Here is a 21834-nt window from a genome sequence, read left to right on the forward strand (position 1 = left end):
TCTGGCTTAGGCTTTCAACAAGAAATAAAGCTGATTAAATACTGAAATGTTTTAGCAGTAAGGGAACCTGTCACTAGATCCTTGCTGCCCATGTTTCTGAGCCTGGCTGCAGCCAGGTTCTAATCGTGCTGCCCAAGTTTCGCGCAGCATCAATCTAGTGACAGGTTCCTTTTAAGGATCTTGATGTAAGAGATAAAATACTGAGTAAAATATGGGTAAACATTGTATATGGGTTAACCTCCATTGTTGATTATGTCTTACATGGTTATTCTAGCTATAACATAGTTCGATGGGACACCCACTAATTGCCCTTGGGTATCTTTGGCAGAGCCATAGACTTTGAATCCAGTGGCAGGGCATAATCACCACTCCATATAAACCCTCCTAACAATGGTCTGTTGGTGGGGAAAATAGGGAATATGAGACCCACAATTGGTGAGGGTCCCTCCAATATTACCTATAAACTGGATCATTTGTAATACCCAGAATACCCTTTAGCTCCATTTCTTTGTCATAGAGTAAGTGATATGCATGTATACTTGAAGCATTAAAGACACTTTCTTTTTCAATAAATGCTTTAATAAAACTTTTGTTGCATAGTTTACATCATATAGAAGCAACATTTATGATACAAGTGTACAGTATAACATTCATATGAAGACTAGAAGATAGTAAGAACGGGTAACAGGGGGTATAAAGATAAGCGGTGTGTAAATGAATTTTAACTGAATACAGTGGGATATATCATGTTTTTCCTGTTTTAATCATCTCAATCCAACCTAAAATTCATTGTACAATATACACACAGTACAAAGCACATTATAATTACATATATACAGCTAAGGATTTTATTTCATTCAACAGAACTGCTGAAATTGATCGAGGCTCCCCCTGAATAGGTAATATGGTGATTTTCAGTTCCTGTGGATGAAGAATAAGAGATGATTAGTCATATGCTATTTCACCATGTGTAGCACAGTATGTAATGTGAACATGGCTTTAAGCATTAGGAAAACTTGACCATTCGGCTTTCTTTGCCTTTATACATGTTATAAACCCAAGTTTTTAATTATTCTCATAGATAAGGAGCTGTCTTATGTTTTAATGTCAGATTTGGTGAGATTTGCCCATCTACAGTGTAAGACTAGCTTTTGAAAACCAACATATATATTTTTATAGTATTAACATAATTATTTTGTTAAAAAACTTGCTGCAAATTGTATCTTAGTTAAATCCTCAGTACACAGAATGCAAGTAATGAAGAACTATTAACGTACACTTTGAAATGTATTTCTATGGAGATTTTCTCGTAAAATAAAAAGGAATAATTAAGAACACATCTCTTTCTATTCAGGCACTGGCTGTAATACTGGTACAGCTGTAATCATTTTAACATATTTATAATACAGGGTGATTTTATTACCCTCTCTAAGGGCAGGTGCAGATGGCTGTGGATTCTTTCATCCGAGAGAATTGGGACGATTATGCAAATGACACTCTGATCAGTGTTTCATCAGAGTGTGATCATAGTGCGATCCAATTCTCTCGCATGAAAAGAAGATGGAGAAAAAATATCTCCATCTTCTCCATGCTGTGAGGCCATGGAATCTGACTGCACTCAGATGTCACCCGATTGCAGTCCAATGTTTTCCATGGACTCATTGGCTGTGTGTGATACGAATATCTGATCCAATTCCGGCATGCAGCAATTTTTTCCTCAGACAGTTTCTGTGTGAGGGAAAAATTGAACATGTGCATGCCCCCATAGAATAACATTGGTCCGAGAACAATCCGAAGTTTTGTTGGATCGCACTCAGAACGAAAATACACTTGTCTGCACCTGCCCTAAGCAATCTCTGATAGTGTCATTTAAATAGTTCCTGAACACCTCAGCCATGGGGTACTGATGCATTACCATGGTGGCCTTCTAAAAGCCATTGTGGGGCATTTTTGAAGCCCAGCTTGTAACTGGACTTCAAGGAAATAAATATTTTTTTTCATACAGCAATACTAAAGTATTACAGTATTTAGTAAAAGCGATATTGACAATCACAGAATAAAATTGCCTAGGGAAGCCACAAAAGATGGAAAATTTGGTAAAAAAAAATTAAATATTACAAAAATAAAAGATAAAATCTCCCACTTTTCCCGATATGAAAATAATGAAATAAAAAATATTAAATTATATATATTTTCTAATGCCATGTCCATAAAAGTCCTATCAAAATATAAAATTAATTAACCTTATTGTAAATGGAGGAAAGCAAAAAAAAAATTCCAGATCTCCTGGATTTTGATCATCGGACCAAACTAAAAAAAAAAAATATAAAAAGCGATGAAAAGTCATATGTACTAAGGATCAATAAAAACTACAGCATGCAAACAAACATGCACTCATGCAGCTACGTTAATGAAAAAATAAAACAGTTTGAGTCTCTGAAAATGGTCACACAAACCAAATGTGTTTTTTACAAAGCTGATATTTTTGAACCATTAAAAAATCTAAGAAAATACTATTTAAGTTTCATAATTATCCTGATCTGGAAAATTTTGTAGTCAGGTCAAGTTACTCATATACTGAACACCTTAAAAATAAACCTCAAAAAACAATGGTGGAATTGTATTTTTCACTAGATCCCCCTACGTCTATATTTTTCCACATTTTCAATAGGTTATATGGTAAAGTGAATGTTGTCATTAAAAATTAAAATTCATCCCACAAAAATACCAAAACCTTATAAGTCTATGTTGACGAAAAAGTAAAACATTTATGGTTCTTGGAAAAAGTGTAGAGAAAAACAATATAAATGCTGCAAATAATGGCCTGGTCATGCATGGGGTTAAGCTCAAAATTAAGAAGATCATATAAGACTCATTCACATGTAGCATGTGTACAGTGAAATCTCCCAATATTAGCAACTTTATGGCACAGAATTGCACACATCCCCCATCATTATAAAAGAAAGCCATGCTGGGGAGTTTAGTTTATTTTCTGGAGGATGCAAAAGCATTTTATATGATAGGTAATTCAATGTGGAGCTCATGGCTAATAAGAGGAGATTATGTAGTAATCGCCAGGATTAGAGGTGAGCGAACCATGGATGGGAGCCCTGGAACCGCCTTCGACCTGGAATCCCTCGCGCCTTTGAATTGTACGTCTAGCAGCCTATAAATCAGTTATTGACGCAGTAATTGTGTTCACCGGAACCCGTTACCTTAATATTACTATTTTTTCCAATTAAAATTCCATCTAATTGATAGATTACTTTTAAAATGCCTATGCATAGATGCTCGAAAACAGATTCTTTCATTACTTTTCAATGTTAAAGCCTTAAAGGATAAGTAAAAAGAAAAGATATGCAGCATAAAGAAATGTTGCCCACCTTATGAGGACCAAAGTCGCAGGGTTATTAATAGTTTGAATATAACAGCTTTGGCAGTAAGCATCCTCAGCCCAAGAACTGACAAAGACAACGTGTTCATGCTTGGGTCTGTAAAGGAGTAAAGCTCATAGTTATTAATGAAGCATTGTCATTCACTCTTAATCATTTACCATCAGCCTAAAAAATCATCCTTCCTTTAGCTATGATCTAAGATGTTCTAATTACACAGATAGTATTACTCAAAGCTGGAGTCATTCCAGTCATGATTTATTGGGTATCCTTTCTCTAGTTTTCCTCTATATTAGCAAGAATGTGACAGCTGGATTAAAGGTCACATTGGTGGCGTTGTCAGTTTAACAGGAGCCATGATTGACAGGACGGATCGAATGGCACAACTAGAAACATGTTGGCCCAATGCAAAATCTTCAACGCGACCCACAACTATCAAGGGTCTTTAATGGTATTATTCATCACAATGGGTTAAAGGGACCTTAAGCCCCAGGGCCTGGGTACAACTGAAACCCCTGCACCTTAGGCAGATCCTATTGACTTTGTGTTTTTGGCACTGCATACAATATTGCAGAATGCTGGGCAGAAAGAATATTGAAAATTGTATAATTTGTCACTCAAACATCAAATGCAAAACCTTTATCTACTGAATTGAGAAACCCATCCACATGCCGTAAAACCCAGTACATTACAATGAATGAAGCTGAAATTATTTTTATACCTAAAGTGTAATTGCACTTCTGTGTGGCTCATTAGAGCACTCTGTAATGTGTGTACATGAGGAATACCACTATTCTGGCCATGTGATGACTTGTGTCCTGCATTGTTAGCAGTGTTCCCCCTGCACTAAAAGCTTTAGCAGTTTTTATTTGTGCTGTTTGATTTTTGATTTTTCCTACAGCTTCCTCACTTCATACACTTCTATAGGCAGCAGGTGTAATTTGATCCCTCACTGCTGACAAATTCATAGACATTTGTACCATTCATTTAGCAAAAAAAAATAAAGTGAAGTTACTATTTACGGTAAGTTACTATGAAATACAATCAAGGGATATTTGGCGGAAACTTACTTGTGCTGAAACGTTCATTGACAGTTAGGGATGAGCAAGTAGTGGCTGTTTCATCTGAAAAGTAAATGAGTAAATTGTGGTTGGTATTTGTTCACTGAATACAATAATGTTTTTCCAATAACACATTCTAAAAGAGTAGATCTGTCCCCAATGAACATCATTACCATTATTAAATGTGCAATGCAAGTAAGTAATCCACATTTCTTCTATGACTCATGTAGCTAATGGTGATTGGGGATAAGGTGCGGTGCAGGCGCTACCGTGTATTTCAATGTGAAAGACAATTTAAGATAATTGTCATATTTACATACAACTGTGCTTTACTCTGTGGGATGGACCAATATCATTGTCTCATCAAAGTGTAGTCTATCGCTATCATTTTTAAAAATGGAAAAAAAATGAATGGAAGACACAGATGGAGGAATAGATAGATAGATAGCAATTCCTTTATGTACAGTAGAAACCTATATAATATACCTATTATCTTCTTTTCCTGCGGGACATCTTTTCCATCATATGTTACGTTACAGGACTGGTCCTTGGAAGGATTGTTAATGTCCCAGATGACGGTACTGTATCTCCACACATCACTGGTGGACTTGTCCAGCACAGATGTTTCGTTCAGTTGTATATCCTTCCCATCTACAGTCAATGTTTTATCTGGTGTTGGGAAATCAGTGACCAGACAAACCGTGTCCGGGAGACCGTCTTCTGGCTTGTCGTTGTCAGCCTTCAGCCGATATACAGAAGGGATTTTGCGGTCTGTTCCTAAAAAACAGAAACAGGATGGAGGTTAATTGTGTGTTCTGTGGTTACATGTACAATTATGCAAAATCAGTTTCTCCAACTTAGATATTTGGTTGGTATGATATCATGTTAGTCAGTTAGCAAGTAAAATATCTCTCTACATAACATACAATATATACTACTCGGTGTTGAGACACTTGAGTACAGTATAGAACAGTGCTTTAACAGTCCTCTCCCCTTTACATTGGAGTTCTATGGGGGGTGCTAAACTATGTAACTATTTTCGATCAGTGGAAGAATCAATCGGTAGTATCTCTCTGCTTTGACTAAAGAGTGGTCCTAAATGGAGGAACCCCCTTCTATTAACTGAAAATCACCTATTGTATTTGAAACAATTATCTACAAGAATGAAGACTTATTAATGATATAGATATAATATAATGTATAGAACAAAATATAATTTTTGATACGCATTAGATAATATTGCTGCATCTATTCGTGAGTGATAGACACTTACTGAGACTGACAGACAGAAAAGTTCCTCTTCCAAATGTCAGTTTTCTGACACCATCATCATCACATCGGTGAACTTCCTTGCACTATGGTATGGCCGATGGTTAACATTTACGGATTGCTGAACAGCGCTACACTACAGGGAACCCCACAAAAGTGTAAATGTATCAAAAGTCGATACCATAGAACTTTGTTTTATTATTATTTTTTGTATCTATCTATAGCAAATCAGTAAAAAAAAAGAAAAGATAAATGTATATAAAAATATACATACATATATATATATGTATGTCTTTATATCTTTATAACATGTTTTATGCATTTGCCCCACTGTACTACCACCCTTTTAATCCAAGGAACAAAACTTACTTAAAGGGGTTGTCTGGAAATTAAAAAAATAAATAAAAGCTATTGGCCACATTTTGAAAAATCCCTGACAACCCAAGGAAGCCAAAACACTTCCCAAAATAATTTCAAGAATGCAAAAAGTATATTTTATTTTACAGATGTCATGATTAATGTTAATGTTGCTATGACAAACTCACCGGGCAACACCAATAGTCGTGTTCCTTGTCCAAATACGGATTTACCATAATTAGTATTTACACCGTGCTTTATAGCTTGGCAAGAACACCAAGATATATGGATAACGCAAATACCTTCAGGTGATAATACTTATTGCCGGCTTTAGGTTGGCGAGCTAGCTGCTATTTCTAGTTGACTATATTTTTCACCTTTAATTTTTAATGTATTTGCTTTGTTATTTCATTGGTTTAATAACCCATATCTACTTTTACTAGTGACTCTTAATCAAGGCTATGCTCATCTTTGAAACAATTAATTTAGCTCCAATGCTTTTTCAGTCTAAAATGAAAAATGAAGCTAACAGAATATAAACAAGCTCTGTATAATCAGATCCTCTGATCATATTGATATGCCTCATTCCTCTATTTCTTGCTAATGTATGCAAGAAAGCAATTAAGATATTCTTAAGGTCTCCAATAGTTTAAGGTCTTGTCTGGGATGTTTTTTTAAAAAAAATTTCCATACATATCCTGCTTTTAGCATGTTTTTGAAATAATCCAAGACAAGCATTTTCATAAAGTAAGAAAAGTTACTTAAAGATTATCGGAGCTATGTAATATAACTATTTAAAAAAAAATCCATTCCCCACTGCCATGTTGCTCATGTATATTTTAAGGTGCACTCATAACCACTACTCCAGTAACTGTCTAAGGAAGCAATGGTCGCACATGTACGCTACTGCTCCCTTACACCAATTGGAGTGATCGGAGCAGTGGTCACACATGCACACTATTGCTCCAATCATTTGGGACTTTGAAACCCCAATTCTCAGGATCAGTGACGATCCAAGAGGTGGACCCAACACTAGAGATGAGCAAACTCAAACTTAAAAGTTCGGCGTTCGTACCGGACAGTTAGTTCCTGGTGTTTAATGCCAAGCACAGACTTCTCCTGGAAGTCCGTTGCAATGTTCAGAGTTGTAGGGGAAGTACGTTGGAGAGAGAAAGAGAATTTTCCAGATCACAAGTTCGGGTCTCCATTATTTTTAATGGGGTTCAGGTTCTGGTTCAAGCTTGGGTACAGTTCTGGTAACTGAACCAAACTTTGGAATAAAGTTTGGGTCCGGTGCCAGAACCGATCTTCCACGGGTCCGCTCATCCCTACCCAACACTGACCATACATTTATCACCTATCTGGTAGACAAACAATAAATGTTGTTTGCTTGATAACCTCTTAAAGGTGTAGTGATTATGACAAAAAAAAGAAAGACGGAATATGAGAATTTTAGAAACAAAATACCTGGACTAAAAAATTCACAATAGTTTTTTTTTTTTTTTTAATTGGTGGCTCTTTGAAAACTATTAAATGTTCAAGATAAATTTCAGAGATAAACATGATTCATTAGGTGTTCTGATTTTCCATTGTGATCACAGTGAGTTAGCTTGTCATTGAGTTTATCTTTTATAGCTCCATCTTTACTAACAAAAGAAATTAAAATCTAGAAATTTTTTTTTTTTATTTTCAATACTCAAAAAATTGAGGCAAAAAAAAAGAGTCTCTATTTTTCGCATATAACCTACTTAATGTACAAATAATGCCCTTTTTAATCTGAAGCACTTACCAGACTTAACTAGAAGTTTTGTACCAGACCCAAAAACAAGTTTTCCGTATGCAACACCAGTATACACAGTGGTAAACACATGTGCAATAAAACATCCCCTAATAGTACAGTCAGGTAACTTCAAAGTGAGAAAAATAATTTATATCACATGGAATTTTTTTAATATTCCTTTTCTGTTAGAATATGTATCTCTATTTTCAAGATAAAGATTTACCAGGTCGGAATTGAATACATCTGCAGGTTCAAAATGTGGATGACAGAGGCCTCAATTCATTAAACAGTTTTCTCCATAATTCTACAGTAAAACTGTCTGAAATGTTGCTAAATTTTTGCACAAAATTTTGCTACTCTTTTGGCATTTTAATACTTGTCTTGGCCAGATCCACTCCACTTTTTGAAAAGTGAGTAGACCTCAGTTGGCATAGGTCATGGCAAAGAGATCCCAACAAATTCATCATAATTTACAGATCAAAGTGTAGTAAATTCTGACAAAAAGCCAGGGACTGATGAACACTTCTACCAATGGGGCACAGCTGCTGAAATATGCACCAAATTAATTAAAGAGCAAATTTGTTGCATCTTACACCCAACTCCTTTTATTAACACTGGGGTACAAAATGCCAATCTTAATGTATCAGGGCCAAACATATTTGTGGTGATGATGAGATTTGGTTGTAGAATAGCTATAGCTGAAAATATAAAAAAATAGATGAAAAAGAGAAAATATATGCTAAAATAAGCAAACATTTCAAAATTCATTGTAAATTACTAGAGACCAACTCACCTCGATTTACCCAAAGTTTAGTCCCTTTTCCAAATATAAGTTTGTAATTAACATTAGCACAGTGACGATCAGTATAGCAAGAATGTAGTAACACACTTGTAACTTTAAAGGCCTCCATATTAATAACTACTTCTGAGTGATTATCAATTATTTCTATTATTCTGACTATTATACAATATCAAGAGCAAAAACAAAAACATAAAAAAAAGCTAATTTATTTCTCCCTTTTTTTGGGGATATTTTTAATTTTGTAATTACCTATTAATTAGTTTTTCAGTTCCATATTCAAAGTCAGTTTGATCTTTAAAGAAAAATAAGGGCACTGAAGTTGAATGATGTTCCAAGTTAGAAAAAGAGGCGCACACTTCTTAATGAATTAGGCTCTTCTTACTCCAGCACTCCCTTCATTAAGACTGGCTTTTCATATGCTATATATATTAATAAATGGATGTCTAATTAAATCCTATTTCTACAAGGAAATTTTCAATTATTTATTAGTCCTTTCAGCTTCATATTCAAAGTCAGATCAATGAAAAAAATATGGCGCTAGGCTGTTGAAAGATGCACCAACTTCATTAAAGAGGCACATGCTTCTTAAAGAACTTGGGTCTTACAAAACGCCAGACCTTAATGAATCAGGGGCCTGAATGTCTAATTAAACAGTCATTGTAGTGATGGATTCGAGAAAAATCTATAACTGAAAATATAATAAAAGATATAAAAAGGAGAAATCTACTTGGATTGTAGGGTGTATTCTAATCCATCATCAATCAGAATCTTTTATGTTAATACTCGGATCTATCCTTAAAATAAGCAAAAATTTAGAAAGTATTTGGAAATAGTAGTGGCCAACTTACATGTAGACGCCAACTCACCTGGATTTACCAAAAGTTTAATTCCCTTTCCAAATATAAGCTTGTAATTAGCATTATCACAGTGACACATAGTATAGCAAGAACGCTTTATGTAGCCACGTGCAGTAGTGGTAACGTCAAAGGCCTCCATATTTACATCTACTTCTGATTGATGACCGATTATTACTATTGGTCAGATTATTATACAATATCAATAGTATAAAAAAAAAAATCCATTTCTGTTTTTTAGAGATTTTTTTTAAAACTTCCTATTAGTCCTTTAAGCTCCACATTCAAAGTCAGTTTAATAAAGTTCTGGTGCACAGAAGTTGGAAGATGCACCAAATCCATTTAGAAGCGCACACTTCGTCATGAAATTGGTGCAAATTATTTCAGTGCTACATTCATTAAGATGTGTACAAATTGCCAGTCTTAATGAGTTAGGGCCTAAGTCTAATTAAACATAGTTATTGTTAATTTGGTTGCAAAAGAAAAATCTTTGACTGAAAATAGAAAAAAAGATAAAAGGGTTTGCTTGGGTTGTAGGGTGTCTTCTAATTCATCAGAAACCATTGTCTTCCTTTTTTTGTGTAAAATATGAAAACATGTAAAAATTCATAGGAAAATACCAGAGGCCAACTCACCTGGATTGACCCAAAGTTTAGTCCCTTTTCCAAACATAAGTTTGGCATTAACATTAGCACAGTGACACATAGTACAGCAAGAATGTTTTATGTACCCGCGATTGTAACTTCAAAAGCAGACATACAACTAGTTCTGATTGATTACTGATTATTTCTACTATTGTGGGAATTATACAACATAAATACTATAAAGTAAAAAAATATATATTCTATTTCTACCTGTTATTATGGGTTATTATTTTTATTCTGTAATTATATATTAGTTTGCTCCATATTCTAATCAGTTTAATTAAAAAAAATAACTAATGCTCCGTACTACTACCAAATAACCCAAATCAAGTATAAAGTGTATAAATGACATCACTAATATTCTATACCACTGTTTTGTGTCACCATTTTCTGTGAGCTGGTGAAGGCTTGTTGTTTGTGGAATTGGTTAACATTTGGTCTGATTTTTGGGTACATTTTGGGGAACATATGACATTTTAGGTTGATTCTTTTGTGAGACAGGATAAACAAAAAAACGAAACCAGTACTTTTTATGGTATTTAAAGTATGGGTGAAATAACAGCATAAATTATAGTTCAGCATCTAAAAGTTTAAATGGCCAGGATTAGCGTTATATCTGATCAGAGCCATTGCAACAGGAGTCCGGCTGTTTGTCACGGCTGGCTCTTGCTCCCAGTGGAGTGGCTGACTCTTGCTGCCAGTGGAGTGGCTGGCTCTTGCTGCCAGTGGAGTGGCTGGCTCTTGCTGCCAGTGGAGTGGCTGGCTCTTGCTGCCAGTGGAGTGGCTGGCTCTTGCTGCCACTTCTTTGGCCATTACATCACTGTGCTGTACTATTATAGAAAGTTGCAGAACTGGCCCACTTAACATGATGTGATAATACAATGGCTATATCTTTTAATTCTCCATGTCAGACTTTGTTTTGCTCTAGAAGAACTGAGCTTCAGTGTCTCTAGGGAGAAACTTTGTAGTGATTTGGAACATACCTGGTGACAACATAACTTCATCGAAAAATTACTTCAGTTATTTTAGTACTGTATTATTCAAACATATATATATATATACACATATATATATATATATTATTCTATTATTAAAAAATTGGAACATCACAACTTACTTGGTGTGACCATTAGTTGGGTTCCAGTAGCAAATATCAGCTTGGTACCTGCACCAGAATTTCCACACCAGTTCACACCTTTGCAAAAACAATTCACTTAGGCTGTAATCATACATGCAGTTTTTGGTGTTTTTTTTAGTCAAAGCCTAAAGTGTCTTCAAATTAAAGGAAATATATAAAGGAACGTCTGATACTAGTCTTCCAGGCATCTACTACAGTATTTTGCTAAAGAAACTGTATTAGACAATGCACCAAAAACTGCAGGTTTGATGGCGATCTTGACCTATAGTATTTGTCAGTTGTAGTTATTAAAATACATTTTTTTACGTGAAATTGGCACAAAAAGGTATTTATTTTATTAACCACAACAGCTTTATGGGTTTTGCATAAGTAGCTTCTAATTTACATATACATTACAATACAATGTTAGCAAAGTTTAAATCAATGTATATTAGATTTTTTTGGTATTTTGATCTATATGATTAAAGCAATAGCAAAAATAATTCTAAAATTAAACAATATCATAGGAATATTTAATGCAAATAATTATGGGTGATACACTATAATACTCACTAGGCAACACAGTTAGAGAGGTTCCAGATCCAAATATCAGTTTTCTACCACTGTATTCACACAGTGATAGGTTTCCTTTCATTATCCCCTATAGCAATAAATGCTTCATTGTACAGATGGCTTGGCCAGTTATTAAGTATAATCTATAGTAGACTATTAGACTTGCTTGGTGTGACAAATAGTTGTTTTCTAGCACCAAATATTATCTGGTTTGATATTTCTCATTTGCCTAATCCCCTTGCACCATTTCAAAAATGCTAAATATTCTAATACATGATCTAAGACTAACATCCTCCATAATCTGGACATCTAACATCTGTCTCCAAGACTTTTCTTGTGCTGCACCTGTTTTCTGGAATGCTGTACCCCAGATAATCCTGTTAATTCCCAATGTTCACAGTTTTAAAGGGGTTTTCCCACGAACAAACGTTAATTTTAATCAATAGATCTTGGAATGATAATAACTTCCACAATTGAATGTATTTAAATAAAATGTTCCTGTGCTGAGATAATCTTATAAATGTGCCCCTGCTGTGTACTGTGTAATGGATGTGTCTGACCGTGCAGGAACATGGTCTGATCATGCCACATCTCCTGGGCAGAGGAGGAAGCAAAAGAGTATACAGACATTACAGCAGGGGATCACAGCTGATTCTTTCTTTGAAGTAAAACATTGTTTACAAACAGGCAGGGAAATGTTTTACCTCACAAAAAGAATCAGCTGTGATCCCGTACTGTCCTGTCTGCATACTCTTTTGTTTCTTCCCCTGCCCAGGAGCTGTGGTATGATCAGTCCGTGTTCCGTACAAGGTCAGACACAGCTATTATACAGGAGCACATTTGTAAGATTATCTCAGCACAGGAACATTTTATATAAACACATCCAATTATGGAACTTATTATTATTCCAAGATTAATTGATTAAAATAAACTTTAATTCGTGGGGAAAACCCCTTTAAGCATCCCCTAAAATCATATCTTTTTAGACAGGCCCATCACATCATCTAACTTCTCTCAGTTTCTCTTTTCCTACCTTTCTGCTCAGAACTGTATTCTTTCTTTCATCAGTTTCCTCAGTACTCAATAGAACTTTGTTTCTGTACACATACAGGTACTGGCTGGTGACTGGTTAATGCAGCTTTATACGTATAATCCTATTTACTGTAGAATTGCATTTTTCTACAGGTTCAAAATAGAGACTCAGGGCCCATTTCATCAAGCAGCAGTTCTCACCAGAATTCTGTTGAAAACTGCTTGAAACGTTGCTAAATTTGTGCACAAAAATATTGTGATTTTTTTTGCATTTTTACACCTGTCTTGGCCAGCTCAGCCAACTTTTTGAAATATGGATGGAGCTCAGCAGGGACAGGCCAAGAAATACCGACCAATTCATGATAATTTACACGAAAGTGGTATAACTTTCAGCAAACACGTACGCCGTCCCCTGGTGGGTCTACTTGCCTGGCGATGGCGCATGGCAGTTTAAAGATATGACAATTTCATTAAAGAGCACATGAATTTGTCACATGTTACACTAGCAGTCCCTTCATTAACACGGGCATACAAAATGCTAGTCTTAGTGAATCAGGGCCTGAATTTCTAATTAAACATAGTTGTTGTGGTGATGGGATAAATCTATAACTGTAAATATAAAAAATAGATAAAAAAATATATAATTATTATTATAATATTTGGTGCTGTCCTTAAAATAAGCAAATATTTAAAAATTAATTTGAAATTACTAAAGTCCAACTCACCCGGATTTACCCAAAGTTTAGTTCCTTTTCCAAATATAAGTTTGTAATTAGCATTATCACAGTGACACACAGTATAGCAAGAATGTAGCAACAAACTTGAAACTTCAAAGACCTCCATATTAATAACTACTTCTGAGTGATTATCAGTCATTTCTATTATTGTGATTATTATACAATATCAGAGTATAAAGAAAAAAAGAAAAAAAAACAATTTTATTTCTACCTGTTCTTTGGATATTTTTTTTAATTTTGCCATTACTTATTTATTAGTCTTTCCGCTCCATATTCAGAGTGAGTCTGATAAAAATAAGTGCACTGATTAATGAATTAGGCACTTCTTACTCCAACACTCACACTCCATTAAGGCATACGAAACGCCAGCCTTAATGAATCAGGGCCTGTATGTCTAATTAAACATAGGCACTGTAGTAATGGATTTAGTTTTAAAAGAAATATCTATAACCGAAAATATAAAAAAATATATATATAAAAAGGAGATAACTACTTGGGTTATAGTGTGTATTCTAATCCATCAATCTGAATCTATTATTTTAATATTCTGTGCTGTCCTTAAAATAAGAAAAAATGTATAAATTCTTTGGAAACTACTAGAGGCCAACTCACCTGGATTTACCCAAAGTTTAGTCCCTTTTCCAAATATAAGTTTGTCATTAACATTAGCACAGTGACACATAGTACAGCAAGAATGCTTTATGTAGCCACGTACAGTAGTGGTAACATCAACGGTCTCCGTATTTACATCTACTTCTGATTGATTACAGATTCTTTTATTCTGATTATTATATAATTTCAGTAGTATAATAAAAAGAACAATTCCTTTCTACCCATTTTTGCAACTTTTTTTTTAAATTGGAACTGCTTAATTAGTCCTTTTATCTCTATATTTAAAGAAATTTCATTAAAATAAATGGTGCATCCCCAGATGGCTGGACCATACAGTACAACCAATTTTTATCGTTTTTGTCCCCCTTACCTTCTTATAGATTTTTAGCGTTTGAGTAGCGCCCTCATTCTTATTTGAATTGTAGAATTAAGTGTTACTCTGTAATGTCTGATAATGTTTGTGCTTTATACCCTGTGAATTGTAAATTGCTGAGGAATATGTTGCTGCTATGGAAATACAATTATTATTAATATGATTATTGTGATTGTTTTCTTAAGTTGCCAAAACTGATCGCTAAAACTACTATTTACCAACATTTTAATTAATTCTCATTTTTGTCTCTGTTAAATATATGATTGAACACATTTAGGAGCAAGGAATATAATTGTAAAAAAAATCCTAAAATTTCCGTACAAGTTATGTTTTATTTAATGTAAATATGATCTGTACAATTATTAACCTATATTGTGTGATAATGCTATTTTTTGTGTATCTGATAATAATACCATTTTATATATACTGTACATGAGAATCTCATCATAATATTAATGTGCACTCACCAATATTCACTATTAACTTGGTTACTTTTCCAAATGTAAGTTTCCTACCAGTATCACACAGTGATACAACAGAGGTATAAAACATTCAAGGTTGACACCTCACGTATACTCATAATAAAGTAAAAAAACAAATGAAATTGGACTAAAAAGCACGCTGAAAATGGCTGGACAGTGTGCCATTCTAAACTCCATACTTCCTTTTGCTTTAGGTAAAAAGATTTATTGGCTTCGTCGTTTTCCCATAATACTAAGTGATGGCTTATAACTTAGCATGCCATCATGCCATCACTTCTGGGGGTCCTCAGGGTGAACAATCAAGAGCATTATCTCAAGATTGCTGCTCCTTCCCAGGTTTTTTTTGCACAGCAATGCTCAAAATTACCCGTTGTCCAGAGAACTAGGACTCAGCCCTATACACTTCACAAGGATAGCTATTCTCCTTTAACCAAAAAGGACTGGGAATGATAGGTTTAGCCCCCACTAACTGTAATGTAATGGCATTCTATCTGGTGTTAATGGCCTGATTATCTCTCAAATTGTTGGGCTGTGTGGTTTTATGTTACCAAAGCAATGATAGACTAATTCCCAAAATTAAAAAAGAAAACATGTTTTTAGAGAAATTATATACAAATTATAGGATGTGTACAATAATACTCACTGGGCAGCACAATTAGAGATGTGCTGGATCCAAATATGAGTCTTCTAGCATTATAGTCACACAGTGATTTGTTCTCCTTCATTAAATACTAAAGGATTCGCTATGTACAGCTAGGCCAGTCCTAGAGAAGAATCTATAGCACACTTACTCGGTGTCACAAATAATTGTGTTCCGGTGCCAAATACGAGCTTGTTGGCTGCTCCCCAATTCTCACAGTAATTGATACCTTTGCAAATAAACATCACTAAGATGACTGTAGGCTCATTTAGCTAACAGCTATCTCTCCTGACTCCCTCATATACATGAACTTTCGGTTTGGGGATGGGGGAGCAAGGCTGTGCCAGACACCTAAGGTGGTGGTTTATCTCCTGGGAGAACAAAAGGATTGGGCATTTACATTCAAACTGTCTGATCCTTCTATCCCCAACATCATCTGTTGTAGGCAATTCAGGAGGACCCTATACACATTAGATGGTCAACTGGTCCCTATGAAATTGACAGATTTTTTAATCTACTTAATCTTTAATCTACTATTTGTGTTGGCCTTCACCGTTAACCAGAGAATTTGTAGATGTCAAAGATGACATCCAAGTATGTGTGCCAATAATAAGGTTTAATTTTCTTTATCAAAACATTATTGCATATGTATTCCTAGTTATGATTTTTATGTTTTTTTTGCTTTCTTCTGTCTTTAGTATAAGGGTGCATTATGAAAAGATAATTGTACACTTCATACATATATATACATCACATGACAATCACTCACCAATATTCACTATTAGTTTGGTTCCTTTTCCAAATGTAGCCTTTCTAAGATTATCACACAGTGATATAAAACATGGCAATAAAACCCAGCTAAACATACGATATAGCAGAAGAAATGCATTAATGCACATATAAAAGAAAAATAAGTTTACTTCTTTATTGGTGCTGAGAAATTCAATCATTATACAAGCTTTCTAACTCCTAAAAAATTAACGAATTATCGTGACTTAATATTGAATACTGTTATTTAATGGGCGTTGTATGGCTGACTTAAAGGGTCCTTTGTTAAATTGAAATATTATATATTTTTTATTGTAATTAAACAATAACAAAGTGTTTCTAAAAAAAATGTAAAATTCATGATAAATGATCTTTTTATACTTATCCTATAAGAATATCGTAAAGTTCTACCAGACACTTACCAATATTTACAATTAACTTAGTTCCTTTTCCAAAAGTAAGCTTGTTAAGATTATTACACAGTGATATACTGCAGGGCAATAACACAGGCACACATACCATATGCACACATATACACTCACACACATATATTTCTTGGAGAGGGATAAAAATTACTCCAATTAAAGTAAAAAAAAATTCACTATAAATATACAACACTGTGATAAAATAAATACATTTTAATTTGTATAAAAAATGGAGGCAGCACACCAATGCAGTAGTTTAGAAAAATAGTATTTAATGGCCTATAGTGGCGACGTTTCGGTCCATATGAGGACTTTTCTCAAGCTTGAGAAAGTTCCTCATATGGATCGATATGTTGCCACTATGGGTCATTAAATGTATAATATTTTTCTAAACTACTGCATTGGTGTGCTGCCTCCATTTTTTATATAATTGGAGGAGTGGTTCTTTCTTAGGAGGCTTCGCATCCCTATTTTTTCCTGCTGGTGATGCAATTTTATTTTTACATTTTTATTTAGATTCATCCATTACTCCTTGTTACCTATTTATATAAAGACTTATAATATCAGACAGGAACAGTGGGATAATCCCTGAGCTCCAGCAGTATAATATCAAATGGGGGAACATTCATTCATCAACCAATTATACTGAAAATATGAAAGAAACTATGAGAACATTTAGATTTTAATTTAAGTGGTAAAATTGGTATTATTTTTCTAAATCATAACTTTTTACTTATTTGTACTTATTTCTATTCTGAAACAATTATTAAAAATAAATATGATACTTAAAGCTCATTTCTAGGCATTGAATGAACACCAGGGGTTAGCAATCCAACATGATTGACTTACTGGGAAGAACATTGAGTTTAGTTCCTGATCCAAAGGTTATTTTCCAGCCAGCAGTATTTCCACACTGAGAAGGTTCATTACATTAACCTTACAAGACAGAACTACAATGTGGAAATTCTGCCATGTCTATACATATAGGGAAATTTTCCATCACGTAGAACAATTTTGCCCCAAATTTTCAGTAACATTGAGATATCTCAGTTAAAGGGATGACCAGTAAATCATCTGCCCACCCTCAGACCCCATATATGCTACCCAAATGTTACTAAAAAAGTGCAATTATTATTATTAATTTGTATAGCGCCATTGATTTCATGGCGTGGAACATAAGAAGCGGTTACATACCAAATACGGATATCACTACAGTAAACAAACTAACAATGATAGACTGGTACGGAGGGAAGAGGAGAGCAATGAGCTTCATCCTCCCTACTACCTTGTAAAAAAGTTGGGATCAGCCACATGATTTGGCAATTTTTCATGAAATATTCATTGTTTCCAATGCTCAATCAATACAAGAACTCGATATTACCTCACATAAGGCCTGATTATCACCCAGTTTTTGTATTGTTCTAAATCTGATAACTGTTAGCAAAAACATCTCAAAAGTGAAAAATATTCTACGATTACGGGTTTTCTTGCATATCACAATATGTAATAACTGTAAAACTTACTAGGTGACACAGTCAGGGTAGTTCCTGATCCAAATATAAGTTTACTGGTGCTAAACCCACACAATGATATGTTTCCTTTCAATAAACTCCACAGCAACCAAGGTTTTCTCATTGGCGATAACTTGACCAGAATTTTAATAAAAGTCACATTAAACTACATACTGACCTATTATATGTGCCACATGCATGGGTCAGACAATCCCAGCACATTCCTGATGGCAGGTGTGATCAGGAGGCAGCTTTACTTCTGTCCATACTATCTGCTCTATGGATGGTCTGCTTATAGAGTAGATACTTTATCCATTTTTTTTAATTAAATGCACCATATGTATATATAATGTGTGTTTTCTGTAATACATATTTGATCACTTGCTATATTATAGTTACTATGTATATAGTGTATTTAAAAAAAATCTAAAATATTAAAATATATATACAAATATATAAAGAATGGCTTAATACATATAAATTACTTTCTATAAAACACCATTTTGTGAGGAAGTATAATTAATGAGGGCTTCGTCAAGCCATTCGACCAGGGCTGGAAGTCCCGTGTTTGGACAGGGTTTGACCACCTATTACTATATAACCAGTTATTTGGTCCCAAGCTGTCACGTTGATGCTGTTTATACTCATAAGGTTATTTTTTCAAATGATTTGATAAAAAAAATTAAAAATAAAAGCTCTATAATGAGTTGCATGCACAGGACATTAATATATCATAGTGACATGTGACCCTATTTGAAGACCAATGCATTATATAGATTATTTTTACTGGTCATTTCCATGCATTCTACTTGGAGAATAATACTTATTATATACTCACCTGCTTTCACAACTAATTTGGTTCCATGACCGAATATAAATTTCCCAGTGTTATAATTACCACAGTGATACACAATATTACAAGAACATGGTCACACCCAACCTCATTGACGAGCTTCGTGGGGCACTCTCATGCATTAGACCAGGTCTATTAAAATATGTATAATTTAAAACAAAATAAATTAAATTATTAATGTATTGAAAGTCTTTTTCTCATGTACTACATATGGCGATTATACTAACCACACACTAATGTAGATAGGATGATGCAAGATACAACAGCAATGGTTTTTAGTTTTATATATATATATATATATATATATGTATGACAACTTACTAGGTTTGACATTTAACTTGGTGCCTGATCCAAAAATCATCTTCTGTCCAAAGTTATTTGCACTATGACACATTTCATTACAACAACCTAGACCCACATCCTGTCTCCACAGGCTAGCAGTAGCCATATTACAAGTCCTGCTCAGTTTGCCAGCCACATAGAAATGACTACTATACCATGTTATGTTTCTGATGACTTCTCTGCTATGTATTTTTTTTAATATTCTATATTTCTAAAACATAATTGTAATGAAGGTGGAAAAACTAATATACAACCCTTTCAATTTCCCCAATAAAAATTTCCTTTGACTTATCCCCTCTTAGAGAACCATTGAGGATGATTGCAAATTGGGTGACTTTATATGTCAATGTAGAGTTTTAGCCTTAGACAGGTGACTTAGTTTTAGCCTTAGACTATTGTTTTCAACTGATGTGAAATCAGCTTTAAAATTAATCTCAGTCCCTGACTTCTATATGATCGTAGTAAAATATCATTGTATGCATGTGGATGTCTGAGCAATGCCTGACTGTGGCTACATCATAAATATATATATATATATACATATAAATATTCATATTTTATCATATATATAAACATTCATACATGTATACATATATGTGTATATATATATATATATATATATATACATATATATTTATATATGAATATATTATATATTATATTATACTTTCTTCACTGATAATATTTTCGATCAGAAGCAAGAATACTCACTGGGCATCACAGTCACAATAGTTCCTTTGCCAAATATCAGTTTGCTACCGGCAAAATTCGCACATTGAAATAGATCCTGACAAAAACCTGTAAGGTGACGTCCTGCAGATCATATATACATGTCTACATTTATTTTCTTCATTTACTTATCAAAATATAAAGCATTGAATATAAATATGTGACTCTTCAGATGTTGTGTTATTCTATGTCTGATGAAGAGACCTGAGTTGTCTTGTTATTTTTTATCATCTTTTCAGTAAGCCATTAAAAAGGTATTGACCACTGGGGACTCTGAATTTTTATTAATTTTATAATAAATATCTATCTGTCATAGGAATATTGCCTATCAGTCAACTTAAAGGGGTTGTCTCGTGCTAAGGTATTGATAACTTATCCCTTCATGGAATAGGTCATCAGACTGAAATCAAAGAAGGTCTAACATCTTGCTTCTCCACCAATCAGCTGATATCTGCTTCAGCAATGGCCAGATATAAAAAATGTGCAAACATCAGAAGAACACCCCAGCTCCGAACATGGTTTAGCAGCTTCTGCCGAGCACTGCAGTAGGAGATAAATTGTGTAACTTGGCAGTGGTCATACATCTAGTCTGGACCTGCGATGTTCCTCTCCATGCATGGCTTATATCCAGTAACTCCAGAGCGGATATCTACTGATCAGTGGGGATGTCCGTTGTCAGATCACCACAAATCTCATATTGATGTCCTATCCAGTGGAGAGGTCATCCATAGTTTAGTGCGGGGCAACTGCTATAACAGCTCAGAATTCTGTTGATAGCACCAGGGGAATAAATTCCTTTCTGTGGTCCTGCACAATGATCTCCTTTGCTCTCATTTAGACTTTGAATACAAATTAGGGAACAACCAATCAGTTTTTGCGAATTTCATATTTTAATATATAAAGTAGCTTTCGGATGGAGGGCACTTTAAGGCTAATACTTATAGTGATTAAAAGGAAACTATCAGTTACCCATGAGTTAAATAACATATAGATTCAGGATCAATAGCTTTATCATATTTTTGGAATTCCCATAATAATAAATTAGGAGAATAAATGTAAAATCTAAAGAGAAATGACTTCTGAATGGATCAACATCACATTTATCACATCCTTATTACTTACTATTAGAGCGGAGCAAGTATTTTAAGCCCAAATAGTATATTTTCTGTGTAATGATAGATTCAGTAGTGATTTGTTACTTACTGGGCATCACAGCGAGCTTAGTACCAGCTCCAAATATCATCTTCCAGCCAGCATCATTCACACAACCAGAAAGCTCTCTACATAAACTCAGGATTAGGACGCATGAATAGTGCACATCAGGGGCGGACATATCATTGGGCAACCTGTGCAGCCGCACTGGGACCCAAGATGTAAGGGGGCCCATTTCCATCTCAAAACCAGGTGGAATTGTGCATTGCAATGAGCTATTGGACTGCAAAGGGTCCATATATTGTTATTATACAGGGACCCTCTGCTGT

At 34.4% G+C, this 21834-nt stretch overlaps 1 protein-coding gene across 1 annotated transcript in view; it reads right to left on the minus strand.

Annotated features, from left to right (window-relative positions):
* Nucleotides 1-629: 629 nt before the first annotated feature.
* The window catches only part of LOC141244818 (T cell receptor alpha chain MC.7.G5-like), a 60761-nt gene continuing 39556 nt past the window's right edge, over nucleotides 630-21834 (minus strand). Inside the window, exons 7-10 of the mRNA XM_073669060.1 lie at nucleotides 4940-5230; nucleotides 4463-4516; nucleotides 3384-3491; nucleotides 630-921 (exon numbers count right to left, since the gene is read on the minus strand). Coding sequence (XP_073525161.1) covers nucleotides 3385-3491; nucleotides 4463-4516; nucleotides 4940-5230 — 452 coding nt within the window. The 3' untranslated portion in view covers nucleotides 630-921; nucleotide 3384. The remainder of the gene's footprint in view (nucleotides 922-3383; nucleotides 3492-4462; nucleotides 4517-4939; nucleotides 5231-21834) is intronic.

This window comes from Phyllobates terribilis, unplaced genomic scaffold (genome assembly GCF_046119375.1).
Source record: "Phyllobates terribilis strain yellow unplaced genomic scaffold, ASM4611937v1 Scaffold_1__5_contigs__length_1240528914, whole genome shotgun sequence".
Taxonomy (NCBI): Eukaryota; Metazoa; Chordata; class Amphibia; order Anura; family Dendrobatidae; genus Phyllobates; species Phyllobates terribilis.